This window comes from Leucoraja erinacea, chromosome 25, assembly GCF_028641065.1.
Source record: "Leucoraja erinacea ecotype New England chromosome 25, Leri_hhj_1, whole genome shotgun sequence".
NCBI lineage: Eukaryota > Metazoa > Chordata > Chondrichthyes > Rajiformes > Rajidae > Leucoraja > Leucoraja erinaceus.
This window is the reverse complement of record NC_073401.1, coordinates 29527746-29552744: the sequence shown is the minus strand read 5'-3', so window position 1 is coordinate 29552744 and position 24999 is coordinate 29527746. Positions and strand designations below refer to the sequence as shown.

The 24999-nt window shown below is 44.6% G+C and overlaps 1 protein-coding gene across 1 annotated transcript in view; it reads left to right on the top strand.

Annotated features, from left to right (window-relative positions):
* ube2l3b (ubiquitin-conjugating enzyme E2L 3b) overlaps positions 1-23830 on the top strand; it is a 37009-nt gene extending 13179 nt beyond the window's left edge. Inside the window, exons 2-4 of the mRNA XM_055655412.1 lie at positions 2546-2641; positions 17296-17482; positions 21503-23830. Of these exons, the coding sequence (XP_055511387.1) occupies positions 2546-2641; positions 17296-17482; positions 21503-21657 (438 nt within the window). The 3' untranslated portion in view covers positions 21658-23830. The remainder of the gene's footprint in view (positions 1-2545; positions 2642-17295; positions 17483-21502) is intronic.
* Positions 23831-24999: the final 1169 nt, after the last annotated feature.

Below are 24999 nucleotides of genomic sequence, written 5' to 3'. Positions count from 1 at the left end.
CTTCAGAGATGCAGCGAGGAAACGGGTCCTTCGGCCCACCGAGTCCGCACCGACCAACGATCCCCGCATATTAGCGCTATCCCACACACACTAGGGATAATTTACAGGAAGACACAAAATGCTGGAGTAACTCAGCGGGTGAGGCAGCATCTATGGAGAGAAGGAATGGGCGATGTTTCACCCATTCCTTCTCTCCATAGATGCTGCCTCACCTGCTGAGTTACTCCAGCATTTTGTGTCTATCTTCGATCTTACCAGCATCTGCAGTTCCTTCTTAAAGGGATAATTTACTATTATACCAAGCCGATATAACCTACAAACCTGCACGCCTTTGGAGTGTGAGAGGAATCCGGAGCACCCGGAGAAAACCCACGCAGGTCACGGGGAGAACGTACAAATTCCGTACAGACAGCACCCGCTGTCAGGATCGAACCCGAGTCTCTGGCGCTGTAAGGCAGCAACTCTGCCGCTGCGCCACCGTGCCGCCCTACATATTGAGGATTGTTTCCTGAGCTGCCTTGTGGCTAGTGCGAATCTCACAGACTCTGCCATACATATTGGACTCAGGAGAAGGTTGTGTAGATGGTGAGGTGGTGTGCATCATCTGCCATTTACGCCAGAACTTTGACTGCTCCCAATAAACGGATACAGGGTTCTCAATGTGTCTTGAAAGCTCCTCCATTTTGAGTGATTATAGGCCAGGGATGTGGGCGAGTCAGTGAGGATGTTATCTGTTATGAAAGTACATTTTGTAATTGCACATTTCAGTAAGCAAGACAATCCAAGGTGCTAGAAAACAGGAAGGAGCAGTGAAAGAATGAGTATGAAAAAGTGTCCCGATCACATATCCATGTTCTCCAGCGATGCTGCCTAACCCGCTGAGTTACTCCATCACTCTGTGTCTTTTTGTGTAAACTAGCATTATCAGTTCTTGTTTCTACCAGAATAAGTATATAAGGGCAGCAGTAGAGTTGCTGCCTTACAGCGCCAGAGATCCCGGTTTGATCCTGACTACGAGTGCTTTCTGTACGGTGTTTGAATGATCTCCGGTTTCCTCTCACACTCCAAGGACGTACAGGTTTGTAGATTGTGTAGGACAATCCTTCTATCCAGAGATGCTGCCTGTCCCGCTGAGCATTTTGCGTCTATTTTAGGTTTGCAGGTTAATCTGCTTGGTGTAATTGTAAATTGTCCCTGGTGTGTGTAGGCTAGTGTTAGTGTGTGGGGATCGCTGGTGGGCATGAACCCAGAAGGGCTTGTTTTTCTGAGCTGTATCTCTAACTTAAACAAAATATAGTTCCATGGTAGATAGACCCAAAACTGCTGGTGTAACTCAGCGGGACAGGCAGGATCTTATAGAAACTTACAAAATTCTTAAGAGGTTGGACAGGCTAGATGCAGGAAGATTGTTCCCGATGTTGGGGAAGTCCAGAACAAGGGGTCACAGTTTAAGGATAAGGGGGAAATCTTTTAGGACCGAGATGAGGAAAACATTTTTCACACAGAGAGTGGTGAATCTCTGGAATTCTCTGCCACAGAAGGTTAAGGCCAGTTCATTGGCTATATTTAAGAGGGAGTTAGATGTGGCTCTTGTGGCTAAAGGAATCAGGGGGTATGGAGAGAAGGCAGGTACAGGATACTGAGTTGGATGATCAGCCATGATCATATTGAATGGCGGTGCAGGCTCGAAGGGCCGAATGGCCAACTCCTGCACCTATTTTCTATGTTTCTATCTCCAGAGATGCTGTCTAACCTGTTGAGGTACTCCAGCACTTTTGTGGCTATCTCCGGTGCAAACCAGCATCTGCAGTTCCTTCCTATACATTGTTCCATGGTATATATTTGTTCCTCTGTATCATGATTGTTATACTCCAGGTTACAGTGATATCCCTGAGTATAAATGAAGCAGTTTTTTGAACATTATGTGGAATGTTTGTGGTCTTTTTCCCCCCTATCCTATCTCCCCCCCCCCCCCCCCCCCCCCCCCAATTCAATTAATATCCAAAACTCCAGCAATTCTAGGGTCAAACCGCATAGAAACAGGTCAACAGGTCCTTTGGCCCACTATGATCATGCTTACCTTTTGATTCCATTTTGTAGCACTTGGTCGAATTGTCCTCTGTCTTGTAACCACTCTAGATCCTATGCTGTGATTTGAAGCAAAATAAACTACTGAAACTGCTCAGTAGCTCAATAAAAAGTAAGTGTAGGTAGGTGTGTGGCATATTTATATTTCTATCAATTTGATTTTTAAGGTGTTTCTAATTAGTTTTAGTTTGAAGTTACTTGAGTGTGTTCAAGTTGAAAGACCTTGGATTATAATTAGTCATCACAGGGCTTGCACACTGCCGGAATGCACAATGTCAGACCTGGTCTTCTGCTGTGACTTGCTCAGCTTCACAGAAGGCTGGGATGGTCACCTTAATCCTCTCTGCACTCAAGAGGGCACAGTGCGGGCAATGGGACGGGTCCGCTCCGATCAGTCCCTGAATACTCTGCTGTGGAAGAGTTCTCTGTATTCTACTGTTGTTTTTTATTTTCGTAGGAACTTGAAGAAATCCGCAAGACTAGAATGAAGAATTTTCGTAATATCCTAGTGGATGAAACAAATGTATTCTATTGGCAAGGACTTATTGTTCCTGTAAGTAGACAGCAGGTTAATTCAACATGATACGCTTTTTGTAGTTGATCGTTATATCTCTCTGTGATTGTAAATTTTAATTCACTGTTTAAAGCTCAACGCAGTTTGACGTCTAACGTAAGGTAAAAAAGACCGTGCAATTATTTGGTGTTAATTTTTTAAATTTCAATTGTGTACTCACTTCCTAATGGGTGTCGTGTTTGATCTTGAAGCAGCTTCTGTGGAGATAACCACACCATCACTAAGATGGCCCTTTTCCACCATAATATTAATTTCTAGACGATAGACACAAAATACTGGAGCAACTCAGCGGGACAGGCAGCGTCTCTGGCGACGTTTCGGATCGAGACCCTTCTTCAGGGTCTGTCTATCCCGCTGAGTTACTCCAGCAATTTGTGTCTTATCCTCGGTGTAAAGCAGCATCTGCAGTTCCTTCCTACATGTTTATGTTCTAGTCCTGGCTAATCCCATCAACTGTTAAAATTGGACTGGCACTTTAGATAGATACATGGATACATAGATACATATTAGGTACATGGATATAAACGGTTTAGTGGGATATGGGCTAAATGCAAGCAGGTGGGATGAGCTGAGGTGGGGCATCATGGTCAGCATGGACAGGTTAGGCTGAAGGGCCTGTTTCTGTGCAGTATGAATCTGACAATAACCCCTCAATTTGCCTTTTCTATACTTGTCATTAAAAATAGCTTTTGTCCAATTTGCGAAAATGCTATTTACATTATCACCATTGCATTTCCAGTACTAATATTCTTACCTATGTTTCAAATCAACATTGGCTTTGCCCGTAGATAATATCCTTCAATATTATATCACCCGTACATAATACCCTTTGATCTATAATACGATACTTGTGTTTCTCCAATTCTGGTTTCTTGATTATCCCCCAAAATAATTTGCTCTTCATTTTGCTGGCTGGATCATCAACTGTCCTTTCCACCCTAAACCCCTCTACCTCATTTTATTCCTTTAAAGTGCACCTCGCATCTTATTTGTGGCATTTTAGGGGATTACGGTCTCCGACTACATTCTGTCTTTGCCCCGCCCACACCCCCTGAAGGGTCTCGACCCGAAATGTCGCCCATTCCTTCTCTCCGGAGATGCTGCCTGTCCCGCTGAGTTACTCCAGCAGTTTGTGTCTACCTACCAGCATCTGCAGTTCTTTCCTACACTTAGATATGGAGGGGTATGGATCAAATGAAGATACAGGAGGTCAGCTTAACTTGACATCATGTTCGACATGGGCATTGTTCCTTTGCTGTACTATGTTATGTTCTCTGTACCTTTCTTCCGGCTTTTGATCGTTTTCTGTGAGTCATCTTGTATTTTGTTGCAACATCAAATGTGCAGCGGCATGTTCAAAGGTGAGCATGACCTGACACTTCTGTGTTGGTCATGAATACAGTTCTTTTGATAGATAGTCCTCGATTAATTTGGATTACTGTACTTGAACAAAGGCATCGTTATATGTAGTTTGGGACTTTATTCCTTGGAGTATAGGAGGATTATGTGTAATCTTATAGAGATGTACAAGATGATGAGAGGAATAGCTCGGGTAAATGCACAGTCTTTTACCCAGAGTAGGGGCATCATGAACCAGAGGGCATAGGTTTAAGGGGAGGTGAGGGGGGGGGGGGGGGGGGGATGATTTAATAGGAACCCCATGAGCAACCTTTTTACACTTCTGGGGAGAAGGCAGGAGAATGGGGTTAGGAGGGAGAGATAGATCAGCCATGTTTGAATGGCGGAGTAGACTTGCTGGGCCGAATGGCCTAATTCTACCATTCCTTATGACAAAAGGTAGACACAAAATGGTGGAGTAACTCAGCGGGATAGGCGGCATCTCTGGATAGAAGGAATGGGTGACGTTTCGGGTCGAGACCCTTCATACGAAGCGAGCTGCCAGAGGAGGTAGTTGAGGCAGGTACTGTCACAGCGTTTAAAAATACATTTGAACAGGTATGTGGATAGGAAATGTTTAGAGGGATATGGGTCAAACAGCCAGGATGGACTAAGGTAGAGGGGCATGTTGATCGGCGTGGACAGGTTGGACCGAAGGACCTGACTGCAGGCTGTATGACTCTGACTCTAATTAAAAAATGGATGCCCAGCAAAGTGCCGGGTATAATGTTGATAAAGAGTTGGAGAAAGGTTGCAGGAGTGTTACCTTGCTGAGTAGCTATTTTCTTTGGACCATTGATGTGGTGATGAGTTCAGTTCTTACTAGGGCAGCCACAGAATTTAAACTCAAAGGTAGACAAAAGTGCTGGAGAAACTCGGAGGGTGCAGCAGCATCTATGGAGCGAAGGAAATAGGCATCGTTTCGGGCCGAAACTCTTCCAGGGTCCCCACAAAACATCATTGGGGAATGTGATCATAAGGAATAGTAGAATTAGGCCATTCGACCCATCAAGACTACTCTGCCATTCAATCATGGCTGATCTATCTCTCCCTCCTAACCCCATTCTCCTGCCTTCTCCCCAGAAGTGTAAAAAGCTTGCTCATTGGATTCCTATTAAATCTTTGTGTGCATCGTTAGTTCCGTGTGCATCGGTGACAACACTTCTTCCTGGATGGCCATCTGCACAGGAGCACCTCCAGGCTGCCTGCTCGCTCTCCTCGATCTACTCTCCCCCTCTCTATACCGGCCAGACGTAGGTCCGACACCATCTGATGTTACCACCATTGTTGGACGAATGGAGGCTAGCAGCGAGTCAGAGTACAGGAATCATCTGAATGGTGTCAGAATTTCAGACCGAGTCTGAAGTCGAGTCTCGAGACGAACGTCACCCATTCCTTCTCTCCACGGATGCTGCCCCAGTTACTCCAGCACTTTATGTCTATGGTGTAAACCGGCACCTGCAGTTCCCTCCTACACATTAAATGAGACCAGTAGCCGATCGTTGATTTAAAAGAAGGAACAGCCATGGATCCACGGTCCTGTCTTCATTGACGGGGGGTGGAGGTGAAGAGAGTCAAGAGCTTCAAACTGTTCCTGGGCGTGCATATCTCTGCAAATCACAAACAAAGCTCATCACCGCCTCTGCTTCCTGAGAAGTTTGTGGAAATTCCCCCTGTTGACGAATACTCAAACTACTGCGTACAGTAGAGAGCATACTGACTGATTGCATCAAGTTTTGGTTCGGTAACTCAGGAATGAAGGTGGCTGCAGAAAGTGGTGGGCATTGCTTGGACCATCAGAGGTATTCACCTCCCCACCATCGAAGGGATCTACAGGAAACATTGCCTGAAGAAGACAGCTGATATCAGAGACCCACACCACCCTGTTGATACAAACGTTCTCACTTTTTACTTTTGTTTCTGTGACACTGCAGAAACTTGGCAATGATTAGAAAACACAGGTTATTTTTAAATACCTTGCGTAAATTTTAGCAAAGATTTGTTGAAATCTACTGGACAGTGATTGTCGAAATCCACTCCAGTGATTTTAATCGTCCCTGATCGCAATTGGAATGTAGAAGTAAAGCCATTCCAGTGTACCTAAAAAGGAAGAATTTAATTTGAACATAGAACAGTACAGCACAAGAACAGGCCCTTCGGCCCACAACTTATGAGGGTCCAGAGGAGGTTTACGAGAATGATTGGATGCACTGGACCTGTACTCGCTGGAGTGTAGAAGGATGACGGGCGACCTCATTGAAACTTACCGAATAATGAAAGGCCTGGATAGAATGGATGTGAAGAGGGTAGACAAAAGTGCTGGAGAAACTCAGCGGATGCAGCAGCATCTATGGAGCAAAGGAAATAGGCAACGTTTTGGCTCGAAACCCTTCTTCAGGATGTGAAGAGGATGTTTCCACTAGTGGGAGAGTCTAGGACCTGAAGCCAGAGCCTCAGAATAAAAGGATGTACCTTTAGAAAGGAGATGAGGAGGAATTTCTTTAGGCCATCATTGGATATTTTTGGGCGGAGATTGACAAAGATTCTTGATTAGTGTGGGTGTCAGTGGTTACGGGGAGAAGGCAGGAGAATGGGGTTGGGGTAGAAATATAGATCAGCCATGATTGAATGGCGGAGTAGACCATCGGCCGAATGGCCTAATCTGCTCCTAGAACATCAGCGATTGGAAACCTTTAAGAGTAATTTCTCAATTTGTAAAGTCTGCTCGTAGGTTTTAAACTTATTCTGTAAGAATAATGTCTTAGTTAAAGGACTATTGAACTTTACAATGAGTTTAAATCAACCTGCAGCTCGTTTAAGTGAAACCACGCCTTAAGTTTAAACTTCCCTACTAGTTTTCATTTTCAACAGAACCTTTGGGTTTAAGCAGGAACTGCAGATGCTGGGAAATCGAAGGTACACAAAAATGCTGGAGAAACTCAGCGGGTGCAGCAGCATCTAGAATAGTTTCTTTATAGAATAGAATAGAATAGAATAGTTTCTCTATTGTCATTGTAACATGAACCATGTACAACAAAATTTAAAAATGTCAGCCAGTCAGTGCACCATTCAAACATTTCTAAAAGCTAACGATACATACAAGGTAAAATATTAAAAGATAAACAACTAAATAAATATCACGAAAATAGCACGCATAAACACCCAACCCTCCATCCTTCTGTCGATTTCACAGTGTACCACAGTCCCTTAGTATATCTATGGAGCGAAGGAAATAGGCAACGTTTCGGGACGAAACCCAAAAGGAAATAGGCAACGTTTCGGGCCGAAACCCGGAAGGGTTTCGTCCCGAAACGTTGCCTATTTCCTTCGCTCCATAGATGCTGCTGCACCCGCTGGGTTTCTCCAGCATTTTTGTGAGCCTTCTGTTTCAAAACTCCTGAATGGGTAACCAGAGAGCATGCTGTTTACTTGAATACCTGTGGACCAAGGTGCTAAACGGCCTGCCTGGTTAGCTCATTCTGTTGTCAACCATCTTACTGGAATTCTGAGCCTAGATTATTTAGAGTTTATATTTTAAGGTTATTTTTAGTTTAGACAAACAGTTAGTTTGTTTTGTTTGTTGTCGCGTGTACCGAGGTACAGTGAGGCGTGGGTGAGGTTCGGGTTGAGACTCGGTCTGAAGTTCTGACACCATTCAGATGAGTCCTGTACTCTGACTCACTGCTAGCTTTTATTCATAGAAACATAGAAAATAGGTGCAGGAGTAGGCCATTCGGCCCTACAAGCCAGCACCGCCATTCAATATGATCATGGCTGATCATCCAACTCGGTATCCTGTACCTGCCTTCTCTCCATACCCTCTGATCCCTTTAGCCACAAGGGCCACATCTAACTCCATCTTAAATATAGCCAACAAACTGGCCTCAACTACCTTCTGTGACAAAGAATTCCACAGATTCATCACTCTCTGTGTGAAAAATGTTTTTCTCATCTCGGTCCTAAAAGATTTCCCCCTTATCCTTAAACTGTGACCCCTTGTCCTGGACTTCCCCAACATTGGGAACAATCTTCCTGCATCTAGCCTGTCCAACCCCTTAACAATTTCATCCAACGGCAGCCAATTTGAAGGTGGCATCGGACCTGCATCTGGCCACGTGCTGGCTACCCTCTCCAATGCCAGCACATCCTTCCCTATATCTTGCCAATGCCTGATCTAGTGTCACAAATGCTTACCTGCCAACAACCTCTGTGCCCTTGCATTTAGATGTGGGCAATTACCAGAACAAGTCCTGGCTGAACACACGTCTCAGCATCTGCATACAATAGTGTCTGCCTTGTCGCTTCTTGTGAGTGGTGGTGGAAAGATTAGTGGAAACAGGGTGGCGACGTGAACGCTTTCCTTGACCCCACTTGCTCTGTGATTCACCACCTAATGGCAAGTGCTGCTAACTATAAAACCCGAGGTAAATGCTTTGTTAGTACTATAATCATCCCTGTAAAAATCTCCCACACATGAAGAAGGGTCTCGACCTGAAATGTCACCCGTTCCTTCTCTCCCGCACGGACCAGCAATCTCCGCACATTAACACTACCTTACACACACTAGCGACAATTTTACATTTATACCAAGCTAATTAACCTTCAAACCTGTCCGTCTTTGGAGTGTGGGAGGAAAACAATTATCTCGGAAAATCCCATGCAGGTCACGGGGAGAACGTACAATCTCCGTACAGACAGCACCCGTAGTCAGGATCGAACCCGTGTCTCTGGCACCGTGCGGTGCAGGAGTAGGCCATTCGGCCCTTCGAGCCTGCACCGCCATTCGATATGATCATGGCTGATTATCCAACTCGGTATCCTGTACCTGCCTTCTCTCCATACCCCCTGATCCCTTTAGCCACAAGGGCCACATCTAACTCCCTCTTAAATATAGCCAATGAACTGTGGCCTCAACTACTTTCTGTGGCAGAGAATTTCACAGATTCACCACACTCTGTGTGAAAAAAAAATTCTCATATATGTCTTAAAAGACTTCCCCCCCCCCCCCCCCCCCCCCCCCCTTATCCTTAAACTGTGACCCCTTGTTCTGGACTTCCCCAACATCTGGAACTATCTTGCTTCAACTAGCCTGTCTAACCCCTTAAGAATGTTGTAAGTTTTTATAAGATCCCCCTCAATATTCTAAATTCTAGCGAGTACAAGCCGAGTCAATCCAGTCTTTCTTCATATGAAAGTCCTGCCAACCCAAGAATCAGTCTGGTGAACCTTCTCTGTACTCCCTCTATGGCAAGAATGTCAAGGAGACCAAAACTGTACGCAATACTCCAGGTGTGGTCTCACCAAGGCCCTGTACAATCATGTTGACACATACATTGGCCGTGAGCACAATTATTAATTACATACGAGGCTGAATGGCTATTTTGCTTTAGTGTGATACAACTATTTAAAATGGAGGTGATCTTACGACAGTACAAAATGGTAGACTGTGGGGTGTGCATCTGTGAAAGATGGGAAGCGCTGTTAATTAATTAACAAATGCAGATGAATCCCTTTGGGAACAGGAAATGTGATTTAAATTGTTAATATGTGTAACTTCATCAAATTAATGTCATTTTCAGTGTTCTCTGCAAATTCGAACTAGTTGAAACAGAAGATTAATCAGTTGCAAAACATTACATTAACTTGGGTAGACAAAAATGCTGGAGAAACTCAGCGGGATGAGGCAGCATCTATGGAGCGAAGGAAATAGGCAACATTTCGGGACGAAACCCGGAAGGGTTTCGGCCCGAAACGTTACCTATTTCCTTAAGGATTTCGGGCCCGAAACGTTGCCTATTTCCTTCCGGGTTTAAGCCAGAAACGTTGCCTATTTCCTTAAGGATTTCGGGCCCGAAACGTTGCCTATTTCCTTCGCTCCATAGATGCCGCCTCATCCCGCTGAGTTTCTCCAGCATTTTTGTCTACCTTCCATTTTCCAGCATCTGCAGTTCCTTCTTTTTTTTTTCTTTTTTTTTTATTAGAACTAAGAACAATAATATGGTACCTTTTTAGGTACCTAGTATATATTGGCATGTTACAATTCATGTACAGCTTCTTATTATTTTAATTGTAACATTAAAAAGGAGACAGAGAAAGAATAGAAAAGAAATAGAAACGTGTGTGATATCAGAAAGTAAGAAAAGGAAAATCAGGAAAGAAAGCGAATGAAGAGAAAATAAGCCGAGGTAGAAAGCAGAAGAATAAAGGAGAGATAGCTATTTGTTATTCTTGGCCACCATTCACCCAGTCCTGAAACATTAACTTGGGTACTGGGATTGTCAGTTTGTCTCCCTTGCAGTTTCTTTGGAGGTAATTTCTGGACTTTTTGAATCTAAATTTGACAAATATGGCATTTAAAATAGCAAACTGCATTCACCAATATTAATGAAAGGATTTGTCAAATTTACCTAATTCAAGATTCAATTTATTTGTCATTTAGAAACATAGAAATTAGGTGCAGGAGTACACGTCTAACTCCCTCTTAAATATAGCCAATGAACTGGCCTCAACTACCCTATGTGGCAGAGAGTTCCAGAGATTCACCATTCTACATAAATATCCATCGCATCGCTGTGATTGAAGGCCAAATCTCTCCACTGCCTGGACTCCCTAACATCGGGAATAATCCCCATCCCCCCCCCTTAAGAATTTTGTCAGTTTCTATAAGATCCCCTCTCAATCTTCTAAATTCTAGAGAGTATAAACCAAGTCTATCCAGTCTTTCTTCATAAGACAGTCCTGACATCCCAGGAATCAGTCTGGTGAACCTTCTCTGCGCTCCCTCTATGGCAATAATGTCCTTCCTCAGATTTGGAGACCAAAACTGTACGCAATACTCCAGGTGTGGTCACACCAAGACACACAACACAGTAGAACCTCCCTGAACCTATTTTCAAATTTTTGCATACCTAGCCAATTGACCTACAAACCTGCAAGTCTTTGGAGTATGGGACCCAGATCGCTGCATCTCCCTCTTTCCCAATCCGCGCAGGTCTGCTTTCCCGGGAAAAATGGATAACAAACATTTATCCACATTAGACAGCACCCGCCAAACATTTGGTGTGCCAAGTTACCTTGTAAATGAAATGACTTTGCAATACAGACAAACTCCCCAAGACTTTTAAGCAATATCACTTACATCAACAAAAAAAACTTCTGTACTGCAGTCCCTAGTAGAGTCAAAGTCAAATTGTCAAAATAGGTTAGTTTAGGAGTAGGCCCTTCTGCCCACCGAGTCCGCGCCGACCAGCCATTCCCGCACACTAACACTATCACACACCACACACTAGGAACTGATCATTATACCAACTCTACAGTATCCTGTATCTGCCTTCTCTCCATACCCCCTTTTCCTTCTTGGGAGGAGATCGCCCCCGCACGGGGAAAACCAAACCCACACAGACAGCACCCATTGAAGTGCTGTTTTGGACCAATACAGACACTCCCTGACTTAAGCAATAGCACTTATTTCAACTTCGTACTCCCCTATAGATGAAACTGCTAGGCCATTCCCCTTCGAGCCTGCCATTCAATTTGATCATGGCCAGCATCATCGTGTACCTGTACCTGCCTCTCTCCATACCCCCTGATCCCTTTAGCCACAAGGGCCACATCTAACTCCCTCTTAAATATAGCCAATGAACTGTGGCCTCAACTACCTTCTGTGGCGGAGAATTACACAGATTCACCACTCTCTGTGTGAAAAATGTTTTCCTCATCTCTGTCCTAAAAGATTTCCCCCATATCTTTAAACTGTGACCTCTTATTCTGTACAGTCAAGGTGGTTTATAATTGCTGTATGATTATTCAAGTTTGCATCATAAACAAGCTGGCAATGGCGGCGGTACTTCACCCAGAAGGCTGCACGACGTAGAAAGTGCCCCAATTGCTGCGAGCGCAGGTTTTCTTGGGAGTGCATCTATTGCATTGGAACAGAACAACCTGTACATCTCGTGTTGCGGCGATTAGATTATACCCGTTTATCTCTGCTTGTGCCATCAACACCTCACCAGGGCTGCGCGCACAGTGGAGCGGCGGTAGAGGAGTTGCTGCCTTACGGCGCCACGGACCCAGGTTCGATCCTGACCACGGGTGTTGTCTCCGCGCCGTATCGCAAAACTAAATCTAAAAACATTGCTGAAAAACCCCATAAATGAGCAATGTCGGGAAGGAGTGAAAGGCCAGGGATACGTTGGGACCAGAACCAGGCATGTATTTTCAGCCAACTTTGGAGACACATGGAACTGCAGATGCTGGTTGTGCTGGAGTAGATACAAGGAACTGCAGATGCTGGTTTACAACAAAAAAAGAAGACACACAGCACTGGAGTATCTCAGCGGGTTACTCTGAACGTCAGTCTGAAGAAAGGTCCCGAACTATCCATGTTCTCCAGGGATGGACACAAAATATCAGAGTAACTCAGCGGGAGAGGCGGCTGCATCTGAATAGAAGGAATGGGTGACGTTTCAGGTTGAGATCCTTCTTCAGACTGAGAGTTAGGGGAGAGGGAAACGAGAGATATGGGTACGGTGTGAGAATGAGAGATCAAAGGGGATGAAGGTGACGGAAAATGTAGAACAGATCATTGTTAGCTAGGGAGAGGTGACAATGAGGCGTACAATGCAACCAGCAGGACGGTCAAACTAGTCGGAGAACCACGATGGGCGAGGGATGGAGTGAGAGGGAGAGCGAGGGTTACTTGAAGTTAGAGAAGTCAATACTCTAGGGTGCAAGCTGCCCAAGCGAAATATGAGATGTCTGACAGAAACATATAAAATAGGTGCAGGAGGAGGCCATTCGATCCTTCTAGCCAGCACCGCCATTCATTATGATTATGGCTGATCGCCCCCTATCAATAACCCGTGCCTGCCTTCTCCCCATATGCCTTGACTCCACCAGCCCCTAGAGCTCTATCTAACTCTCTCTCAAATCCATCCAGTGACTTGGCCTCCATTGCCCTCTGTGGCAGGGAATTCCATAAATTCACAACTCTCTGGGTGAAAAAGTTTTTTCTCACTTCAGTCTTAAATGGCCTCCCCTTTATTCTAAGACTGTGGCCCCTGGTTCTGGACTCGCCCCACATTGGGAACATTTTTCCTGCATCTAGCTTGTCTAGTCCTTTTATAATTTTTTATGTTACTACTAGACTAAGTGCAGACCCGTTGGGTCTGTTCCCCCAACGTACAGTTGTGAGGGGGAGAGGGGGGGGGGGGGGGAGGGGGGGGGGGGGAGGGGGGGGGGGAGGAGAGGAGTAGGGAGGACCCAAATCCAAACAACCATTTGCAGGCAGTGCTTTTTTACCTCTAACCATATTTTTATTTTCAAACCAAATTAAGGGTACTCACAGTGCTGGAGACATTTGTCAGAGTCATTCAGAGCTCTGATTGAGGCACACCACTTGCAGAGACTGATTGAGGCACACCACTTGCAGAGACTGATTGAGGCACACCACTGCCTGGTTTTATAGTCCCTCCCCCTCCCTCCAGCAGGGGCAGCAGAGAGAATGGGGAATTTTGTAAAAAACATTAATATCTCTGCCAATTTCCATTGACGGGAAAAATCCTCGGCACACATGCGGCGGAGGGGGGCTCTGAGCGAGGTGGCCAAAAATGACGGCTGTAGGTGGCGGCGTTCTCTCAGAATTCGCAGCACAGAAAGCCAAAACAGGTCAAGAACAGACTTTTAGTAATATAGATAAGATTTCCCCCTCATCCTTCTAATCCATCCTGCTGAGATACTCCAACACTTTGTCTTTGTAAAGTGCTGGAGTAACCCAGTGGGTCAGGCAGCATCTCTGGAGGAGCATGGATGGGCAACGTTTCCAGTCGAGGCCCCTCCTCCCATCTTTTTGCAGCTGACTTCATTTGACAGCAGATCTGTATTTGGACAGTTCATGCATGAAAGCCACGGGACTGGAAGTAACACAGCTAGAGGTAACAGCTGAAGGTGCTAAGCAGCCAGTGGCTAAATGTGTATTTTAGATTATTCATCACTTTGCACTGCTCTTTAAATCTGGCGATAAAGCCCCTGCTTTCAGGAGAGTCTAGTGGGGAAGGTACTAAATATAGAACTCTATTGCCAGGCAGCACAGTAGCGCGGCTGGTACAGCTGATGCCTCACAGCACCAGAGACCTGGGTTCATAGAACATAGTACAGCACAAGAACAGGCCCTTCGGCCCACCAAGTCTGTGCCGAACATGATGCCCAGCCCAACTCTCAGCTCCCCGCACATAATCGATATCCCTCCATTCCCTGCATATCTATTTTCCTTTCCAAAGTGTCTGAAATGCCACTATCTTAATTCTATCCACATAGAGAGAACTTTACGTCAATTATTCTTCTTTGCTCTGCGCAGCATTTGTTTTTTGCAACATGAACCATTTGCTTTTGTGATGCTCTTGATGCAAGGCCCGAGCATTCACTGACTACATTTGTTAATGTAATATTACGATAATGCTATAGGAATACAGACGGTAGACAAAAATGCTGGAGAAACTCAGCGGTTGCAGCAGCATCTATGGAGCGTAGAAATAGGCAATAGGCATTTCCTATTACATAGAAATTAGGTGCAGGAGTAGGCCATTCGGCCCTTCGAGCCTGCACCGCCATTCAATATGATCATGGCTGATCATCCAAATCAATATCCCATACCTGCCTTCTCTCCATACCCCGTGATCCCTTTAGCCACAAGGGCCACATTTAATTCCCTCTTAAATCCAGCCAATGAACTGTGGCCTCAACTACCTTCTGTGGCAGAGAATTCCAGAGATTCGCCACTCTCTGTGTAAAAAAATGTTTTTCTCATCTCATCTGCCTGTACATGGTCCATATCCCTCCATTCCATGGGCCTATCTTAAAGTCTCATGAACACCACTACAGTAGCTGGCTCCTCCACCACCCCTGTGTGTAACATCTGCAAAAAGATTTCCCCCTTATCCTTAAGTTCTTTAGGAGCCTTGGAGACAACAACGAGGTGAGGTTGAAATGCTGATTTGAGTTTGATTATTTTGTTGAATCTTCTTTTACTCTTTGGTATTTTAAATACGTTCGTTTTACACAGATTCACCACTCTCTGTGTAAAAATATAGGCAAAAGGAACTAGGCAATGTTTCGGCAATAGGAAATAGGCAATGTTTCGGGACGAAACCCAAAGGGTTTCGGCCCGAAACATTGCCTATTTCCTCCGCTCCATAGATGCTGCTGCACCCGCTGAGTTTCTCCATCATTTTTGTCTACCTCCGATTTTCCAGCATCTGCAGTTTCTTCTTAAATGCTATAGGAATATGTGTTATCTGTTGATCGGAAGTTGCTTAGAAAACCAACTATTTTAATGTTACGGGCAATTTACGCAATTATTTGTAGGAATGAAAGGAAAGGCTCAGAATAGCCGCTGATTTTTATTTTTTTATTTATCTGGAGTGTAACGTCATTAAGTCTTTTTTTTAATTTGGTGCTATAAATAGTTTTGGATGACTTTCAGTTTCTTGCAGTTGTTTCTCATGACAGTTGGGACTCTTTTGGGATTGCTAACACCAAGGCAGATGTTACATTGTTAGAAGCCAGACGTTTGAATCATTGCAGATGTTACACACAGGGGTGGTGGTGGAGCCAGCTACAGTAGTGGTGTTCATGAGACTTTAAAGATCGGCCCATGGAATGGAGGGATATGGACCATGTACAGGCAGATGAGACCAGTTTAACTTGCCAACATGTTCTGTGCTGTACTTATTCTACGGATCAAAGAATTGATTTAGTTCTGCGTTAACTGATCTCATCTGCCTGGACCCGATCCATATGCCCCTATTCCATGTGACACACGGTGGCACAGCGGTAGAGCTCCTGCCTTAAGGCGCCAGAGACCTGGGTTTGATCCTGACCACGGGTGCAGTCTGTACGGAGTTTGTACCTTCTCCCCGTGACCTGCATTTCATGGTGGATCAGGATTGAATGGCAGAGTAGACTTGATGAGCCGAATGGCCTAATTCGACACCTATTCCTTATGACCTATGACCTTAACTGTGTGTGTGTGTGTTTGCGTTTTCTCTTGTGTTAGTTATATTGGTCTGTTGTAGAGGGAACTTCTATATTTGTATTCATTATATATTATTATATATATTTATATATATATATATACACACACACACACATATATGGCGGAGTAGACTTGATGGGCTGAATGGCCTTATTCTGCTCCTATGGCTTATCAATAGACAATAGGTGCACGAGTAGGCCATTCCGCCCTTCGAGCCAGCACCGCCATTCAATGTGATCATGGCTGATCATCCCCAATCAGTACGCCGTTCCTGCCTTCTCCCCATATCCCCTGACTCCGCTATCTTTAAGAGCCCTATCGAGCTCTCTCTTGAAAGCATCCAGAGAACCGGCCTCCACCGCCCTCTGAGGCAGAGAATTCCACAGACTCGCCACTCTCTGTGAGAAAACGTGTTTCCTAGTCTCCGTTCTAAATGGCTTACTCCTTATACTTAAATTGTGGCCCCTGGTTCTGGACTCCCCCAACATCGGTAACATGTTTCCTGCTTCTAGCGTGTCCAAACCCTTAACAATCTTATATGTTTCATTGAGATACCCTCTCATCCTTCTAAACTCCAGAGTGTACAAGCCCAGCTGCTCCATTCTCTCAGCATATGACAGTCCTGCCATCCTGGGAATTAACCTTGTAAATCTACGCAGCACTCCCCCAATAGCAAGAATGTCCTTCCTCAAATTAGGGGACTAAAACTGCACACTATATTCCAGGTGTGGTCTCACTAGGGCTCTGTACAACTGCCGAAGGACCTCTTTGCTCCTATATTCGATTCCTTGCGTTGTTATAAAGGCCAACATGCCATTCGCTTTCTTCACTGCCTGCTGTACCTGTATGCTTACTTTCATAGACTGATGTACAAGGACCCCCAGTTTCCGTTGTACTTCCTCTTTTCCCAACTTGACGCCATTTAGATAGTAATCTGCCTTCCTGTTTTTGCTACCAAAGTGGATAACCTCACATTTATCCGCATTAAACTTAATCTGCCATGCATCTCCCCCAACCTGTCCAAGTCACTCTGCATTGTCATAGCATCCTCCTCACAGTTCACACTGCCACCCAGCTTTGTGTCATCTGCGTTATCAACTTATACGACAGTTACACCATTTTTACTCTCATGAAGGACGTTTATTCTCTTGTCGCCAGTTCAGCGATTTTTGCCGGCTTACTAAGTTGTGTTCTTCTCTCCTAGGACAACCCTCCATATGACAAAGGGGCGTTCAGGATCGAAATAAGCTTTCCATCAGAATATCCTTTCAAACCACCTAAAATTACATTCAAGACAAAGATCTATCATCCCAACATTGATGAAAAAGGACAAGTTTGTCTCCCAGTCATTAGTGCTGAAAACTGGAAACCAGCAACCAAAGCTGACCAAGGTGAGTGAGATCAAAGTGAAGAGTGAAATGTTCAAGAAAGAACTGTGAAGTTGCTGGAAAAATTGAAGGTAGACAAAAATGCTGGAGAAACTCAGCGGGTGAGGCAGCGTCTATGGAGCGAAGGAAATAGGTGACGTTTCGGGTCTCGACCCGAAACGTCACCTATTCCTTCGCTCCATAGATGCTGCCTCACCCTTAAGGTGTCTCGACCCGAAACGTCCTTCGCTCCATAGATGCTGCCTCACCCGCTGAGTTTCTCCAGCATTTTTGTGTACCTAAAGCCCCCTGTCCCACTTAGGAGACCTAAACAGCAACCTCTGGTGACCTTGCCCGCCCCCCAAAAAAAAAAATCAAGGTCGAGGTGACCTGCAACCTCCTACCACCTCCCACGCATATGTTGAAAACCTTCTTCGACTATGAAGAAAACCGGCTTCGACTAGACCTGCGACTAAAAAATGATCGATTTTAAAAACGGCAACCTATTTTTAGTCGAGGCCGGTTTTAATCATGATGAAAAAATAGCAGCAACCTAGATGAGGCCTCGACCACTGCGGAAACCAGTTTCGACCATTAGGGAGAGTGACCAAAACCTCCGGTGACCTCGTGGAAACCTTGGGTGGCGGGCAAGGTCACCAGAGGTTGCCGTTTAGGTCTCCTAAGTGGGACAGGGTCTTAAGACTCCTGAAATGGCGTGATAACCTAATCCAGTTAGAGAGAGACCAGATCTATTTAGGTAGAGGGGATGCGGACATTACCCCCAGCTTACGGAAGGGCTGTTCAGAAGCCCTTCCCCTAACAGAGGGGAAGAAGCTGTTCTTGAGCCCCAAGTACCCAAGGCCAGTGAGCACAAGCCAAAGATGGCCGATGGTCGACATTGTTAATGCGAGGAAAAAATTGGGGCATATGGTAAACTGGGATTGGGATTAGTGCTGAGATCCCCAAAAATCTGCGGGATGTCACGGTGGCGCAGCGGTTGAGTCGCTGCCTTACAGCAAAATGCAGCACCAGTGACCCGGGTTCGATCCTGACAACGGGTGCTGTCTGTACGGAGTTTGTACGTTCTCCCCGTGACCTGCGTGGGTTTTCTCCGAGATCTTCGGTTTCCTCCCACACTTCAAAGACGTACAGGTTTGCAGTTTAATTGGCTTGTAAACATTGTAAACATTGTCCAGTATAAAATTGTCCACTGCTGAGTGATGCTCTAGAGTTTGTCAACGTACTACATCCAGATCCAGATCAAAGTGATCTGCCGATAAGAAATTTTAAAAGTATGCCATTGACCATGGATGAATGGACACATGGATAGGATATGGATTTAGATGGATATCAGCCAAACGTGGGCAGGTGGGACTAGTGTAGCTGGGACATGTTGTCTGGTGTGGGCAAGTTGGGCCGAAGGGCCTGTTTCCACGCTGTATCACTCTATGACTCGATGACCGAGGTCAAATCGGTTTGTGGTTGGACTTGGCTTGGCCTCGTTTCCTTGCTGAAACCTTTACAACAAGTACCACGTTTTTAACAACTAAAAGTTACATTTGTGATTTGGAAGTGAAACTCCTGAACCCCCTGCAAGGCAATGACGTGCCATAGATTTGGAGGCTAGATTTGTTAGCTTGGATCTTGATCTCCATAGAATTTTTATCTCAGGATTTCACCGGACAGAATTTGATTAGTGCGGGTGTCAGGGGTTATGGGGAGAGAGAGGTCGAGGCCTCATCTAGGTTGCTGCTATTTTTTCATCATGATTAAAACTGGCCTCGACTAAAAATAGGTTGCCGTTTTAAAAATCGATAATTTTTTAGTGGCAGGTCTAGTGGAAGCCGGTTTTCTTCATAGTCGAGGAAGGTTTTCAACATATGCGTGGGAGGTGGTAGGAGGTTGCAGGAGAGGTAGATCAGTCATGATTGAATGGCGAAGTAGACGATGGGCTGAATGGCCTAATTCTGCTCCTATAACTTATGAACTTAAGACGAATAAAGCCAGATAATACTGTCCTGAAACATCTATTGTCTGCCAACTAGAACATAACTACTTATGGCCATTACAGTTCGTTTTAGTGATGTTATTCTATCTTTGTGCCAGAGCTCAGTTGTATGGACGGAAGTTTAGGGTGAGACAGGGGTGGGGAGCCTGCGGCCTTCTAGGCCATTAAGTGCGGCCTTTCGATTGAATCCAAATTTTGTAGATCAAATCCTTTTATTTTTATTTAAATGTTTTTGTTCCTCTTTTATTATTTTTAGTTTAATCTTAAAATGAACGTATTTAAAATACCAAAGAGTAAAAGAAGATTCATCAAAATACGTGCTTTTCAACCACTTATTGCTGCAAATCTACATTCTCCTACCTAACCCAAAACAAGACGCCCTTAAGGTCACAAATGACGGACACCCATCTAGAGGATCAGCTGAAACTGCGTACCTCCATGTGGCAACCAAATATTCAAATGCTTTCCCACAAAAAGCAGTCACAACAAAGTCATTAAAAGATTAGTTAACTTTAGAATTAACAACATGTTTTCATTTTCTTGAAGTTAGTAGATAGTAGTTAGATTTTGACAAAATAATGTACATTTTGAAGCATATTTAATTGAGGTGCGCAGGCGGCTTGTTAGATTACAGCTAACTTAATGCGGCATGCCAACATGAAAAGCTTCCCCACCCCTGGGGTAAGATATCAGTGGTGGGGTGAGTCCCATAACAGTGGCCATGCTTTGGGGCAAGGTATAAACACAAAACCAACCAGGGACTTGCCTGAGAGATACAATAGTCATGTACAGAGGAACAGTGAAAAGCTTTTTGTCGAGTGCTAACCAGTCAGCAGAAAAACAATACATGTTTAACAATCAATCAATTTACAGTGTATAGTGAATAACGTTTACTGCAAGGCAAAGCCAGCAAAGTCCGGTCAAGGATAGTCCAAGGGTCACCAAAGAGGTAGATAGTAGTTCAGGATTGCTCTCTGGTTGTGGTAGGATAATAATAATAATAATAATAATAACTTTATTTATAAAGCGCTTTTAGACAACATCAGTTACCACAAAGTGCTGTACACAGGAAGTCAACAAAAAGTTATTACAAACTACTAAAACCATTAAGACGACAGGACTATAAAAACAGTAAAAATTAAAAGACATTAAAAGCACTAAAACAGGAACAAAGTCTCAGCCAGTGTCGAAAGCCAGTGAATAAAAGTGAGTTTTTAGGGAGGATTTAAAGATGGACAGTGAAGGGGCCTGTCTGATCTGCAGCGGCAAGGTGTTCCAGAGTGCCGGGGCAGCAACAGAAAACGCTCTATCCCCTCTGAGCTTCCGCTTAGACCTTGGTACCTCAAGGAGCAGCTGATCCGCTGACCTGAGGATGATTCATTTCAGTGTAATGAAAATTATCTACAAGCCTGTACGTCTTTGCAGTGTGACACGACACAGTGGTAGAGATGCTGCCTCATAGCACCAGAGACCTGATCACGGGTGCTGTCTGTACAGAGTTTGCACGTTCTCCCCATGACCCGCGTGGGTTTTCTCCGGGTGCTCTGGTTTCCTCCCAAAGACGTACAGGCTTGTAGATTAATTGGCTTTGTTAAAATCTGTATATAGTCCTTTGTGTGTGTGTGTGTGTAAGATAGTGCTAGTGTACGGGGTGATCGCTGGTCGGCACAGTCTCGTCGGGCCGAAGGGCCTGTTTCCGCGCTGTATCTCTAACGTAAAGTCTAAAAGACAAAATGGCAGATCAGCAGTGGGAATTGAGGAGATATTTCATACATCCCAGCAAAAGTATACTCCAGTTAGAAAGATGCTGTACAAGTGAGACACCAACTGCTCTTAAGTAAGAAGGTAGAATTCAAGAGAGTTTTATTGTCATGTGTCCCAGATGGGACAATGAAATTCTTGCTTGATTAATAAAATAATTCTTAATTATTAATACATGATCCTGATATACGATTGCCATCCACTATTTATTTGTCATTTGACTGTTTTTCACATTGCTGCTCTTTTAACGCTGCCTGCTTTTGTTTTGTTTGCAGTTATCCAGTCACTCATTGCACTTGTGAATGACCCGCAGCCCGAGCACCCTCTAAGAGCCGACCTAGCTGAAGAATACTCTAAGGACCGTAAAAAATTCTTTAAGAACGCTGAAGAATTTACTAAGAAATATGGAGAAAAGCGACCAATGGACTAAGACTTGTGTCACGCGCTGCCTCTCTGACAGCAGATTGTGGGCAGTACATTTCAAACACCATCCAGCAGGACTCTGATGAACACATACAAGCGTCACCCCTTGGTGCTCACTTGTGGCTGTTACTAACTTTCTACAGTTTTCATATAATCAGAAACGGTTTAGATAATGACTGTTCAGATGGGATTAAAACTTTAAATAAGACAGTCTAGTTCTGCTTTCTAGTTTAAAAAAAACACAAAATCACTGCTTAGTAAACAGCTCTTCTCCCTCACAATTCCACACGTTCCTTATAACAGATGGTATTCTATTCTTCAGCTTCAGGTTCGTTTTTTTTTGTTCTTGTTCTTGTTTTGTTCCTCTCAGCTCCACGCCTCCGTTTATCCCCCCCCTCCTGCTATATTCCTCCATTAAATAACTCTTCCCACCCCCCCCCCCCCCGAACCAATATCTTTAGCGGGAACAAAAAAAAAGTGACACACAAAAAAGCCCTGAAGGAGATGAGTGAATGTTAAAAGCAAAACTGTTTACTTCACGTTGCTTTTGTGCGAAACTCAGTTGCAAGTGGACCTGCCCTGCAATGTGCTCAGAACATGGGGCAGGGCGGGATGCTAATGTAGTTCCAGAGAATAAATTCAACTTGTTTCCATATAATTTAACTCGTGTTACAATATGATTCATAAAATAGGATGCCCACGGATTTGCTTGCGATTAAACGTAAAAGCATTTTACGGATTCATTTCTCTCTTTTTTTGTTTTAAAGTGGTTTTCTTATTCCCCTTTCCACGCTTACGCCCTGAGTTAACCGACCAATGGAGGAGGTGCAGGCGTTAAAAACACCTTGAGGGCCACACGTCACCCGGCACATTGGCATCGCTGCACCGTTGCTCACACACTTCCTTGCACACTCGCCATCTGTGCAAAAACACTTTGTGTGTGTCAATGCACCAGCGCATCGTAAACCAGTAGCAAGTTTGTTTGGAGCCGCTCGTGGTCAGTATTAATAACACCAAGAGCTGAAGCCTAGCGATAGGAATGTAAGATCAGTGCAGTGGCTGCACGAGCCAATCGACCCAGCCTCTACCTTCCTTCCCGCCACCTCTTCCCACCTCTGTGCCGTCGAACTCGCCCCCATTTCTGTTTTGTTTTGCTCGGTGAACAAGATTCGACAGCCTCTCTGTACTCCTGTGGATTAGATCCTGCTCAAAACTGCTTCACTAGTTTACGTACAGTGTTGCCTAACCAGAAAAGAAAAAAATAATAATATTAGCATTCGTAGAGATGGTCGAAATCTCTCTCTCTTTTTTTTTTCTCTCTCTCTTTCTCCTTCTTTTAAAAGCCTCGCGATCCAACTTGGCTCAGTTTGGGGGAGAGGCGGGGAGATTTGCGAAAAACTGGGGAATTGTGAGGCCAAATCGCCACCCTCCCTTTTACGCTCAATCCAATCGGCTAAAGAAGATGTTCCGAGTTTAGTTCATTCAGTTGAGGGGTTAAAAAAAAAAAAGTATTTGACATCATAGCATTGTTATACGAGTAAAGATTTGGGATGTCTAATTGCAGGGCCTTGTCACACTTAAAACATGAAGTATTCCAATCATTTAAGAAAGAAGATGAGAATTGTCTATTTCAGTCCAGCCTTAGACAATATACTGACTCCTGGCAAAACTATAGCTGCTCAAGTTAATCCCCGTTACGCCAGTGTTTGGCAAGGCAAGGCAAGCCTTCTGCTCATTCATTATCCTTGTATCTTAAACAAATCTCCATCTTTTACTCTAGGAAGGAATAGAAAATAGAATGGAATTTGAGCGTTACGGTAAAAGGTATTTTGGAAGCATGTTCACGAGGCTGAAATATCGGTTGATGAAGGTTAGCCAAAAATACATCATCTGGGCTTTATTTGAACCATTTGTGGATAACTAGCTCTGAAATTGTATCCTATTTTGACTCGTGTACATTTTAACACTGTTAACCTGCAGGTACTGTCTGTAAAATGGGAACAGCAACCCTTTAAACTTAAGTACCCCAAATCATTTTTTAAGCAGCCAACATTAAAATTAGTCTGGATAAAGCGTAATTGTCTCAACTGGGTTTGTATAGAAAATTGTGAATGAACCTGGATTTGAGAAACTTCTGGGCACTTTGGGATTCAAATAAAACCATGCAGTGCATTACTGGATATCTGAGCTCTCTCTTTCTCTCCAGCCCAATCCCCTGCTCCCCGCCTCTCCCTCTGCCTCACCCACATTCTCCATTTCTTTGTTTCCATCCACTCTCACCTCATTCTCTGTCTCTGTCTGTCTGTCTGTCTGTCTGCCTCTATTTCTCTCTCTATCTATCTCTCTTTCTCTCTCTCCCTCTGTCTCTATCTCTCTCTCTGTCTCTCTCTGTCTCTCTCTCTCTGTCTCTCCCTCTCTGTCTCTCTCTCTCTCTCTCTTTGTCTCTCTCTCTCTCTCTCTCTCTCTCTGTGTCTCTCTGTCTCTCTCTCTCTGTCTCTCTTTGTCTCTCTCTCTCTCTCTCTCTCTCTCTCTCTCTCTCTCTCTGTCTCTCTCTCTCTCTCTCTCTCTCTCTCTCTCTCTCTCTCTCTCTCTCTCTCTCTCTCTGTCTCTCTCTCTCTCTCTCTCTCTCTCTCTCACTGTGTCTGTGTCTCCCTCTGTCTCCGTCCCTCTGTCTGCCTCACTGTGTGTATGTATCTCTGTGTCTGTGTGTACCTGTCTGTCTGTCTCTCCCTCTGTCTGTCTGTCTGTCCCTCTCCCTCTCCCTCTCATTACCTTTTCCCTTCCTCAGTCCTGCAGTTTATTCATCCACCAAACTTGTAAGACATTGGTCCGTCATTTTCTGCGAATGAATTGAAGTCATTGCAGCAATCTCATTTGCATGGGGCATCTAGAACATATTTTCGGTAGCGATGTTGGACTCAAAACAGGAATCCGTCTACTCTGCGAAGTGAGAGACACCGTATTTGGGACTATTTGAAGTGTCAACGTGTGCATCTTAAACTGAAAGGGGCGCAGAGGAGATTTACGAGGATGTTGCCAGGACTTGAGAGCCTGAGCTACAGGGAGAGGCTGAACAGGCTGGGTCTCTATTCCTTGGAGCGCAGGAGGATGAGGGGTGATCTTATAGAGGTGTACAAAATCACCAGAGGAATAGATCGGGTAGATGCACAGAGTCTCTTGCCCAGAGTAGTGGAATCGAGAAGCAAAGGTTTATGGTGAGGGGGGAAAAGATTTAATAAGAACCTGAGGGGCAACTTTTATTTTACACAAAGGGTGGTGGGTGTACGGAATGTGCTGCTGGAGGAGGTAGTTGAGGCAGGTGCTATCTCAATGTTTAAGAAACATTTTG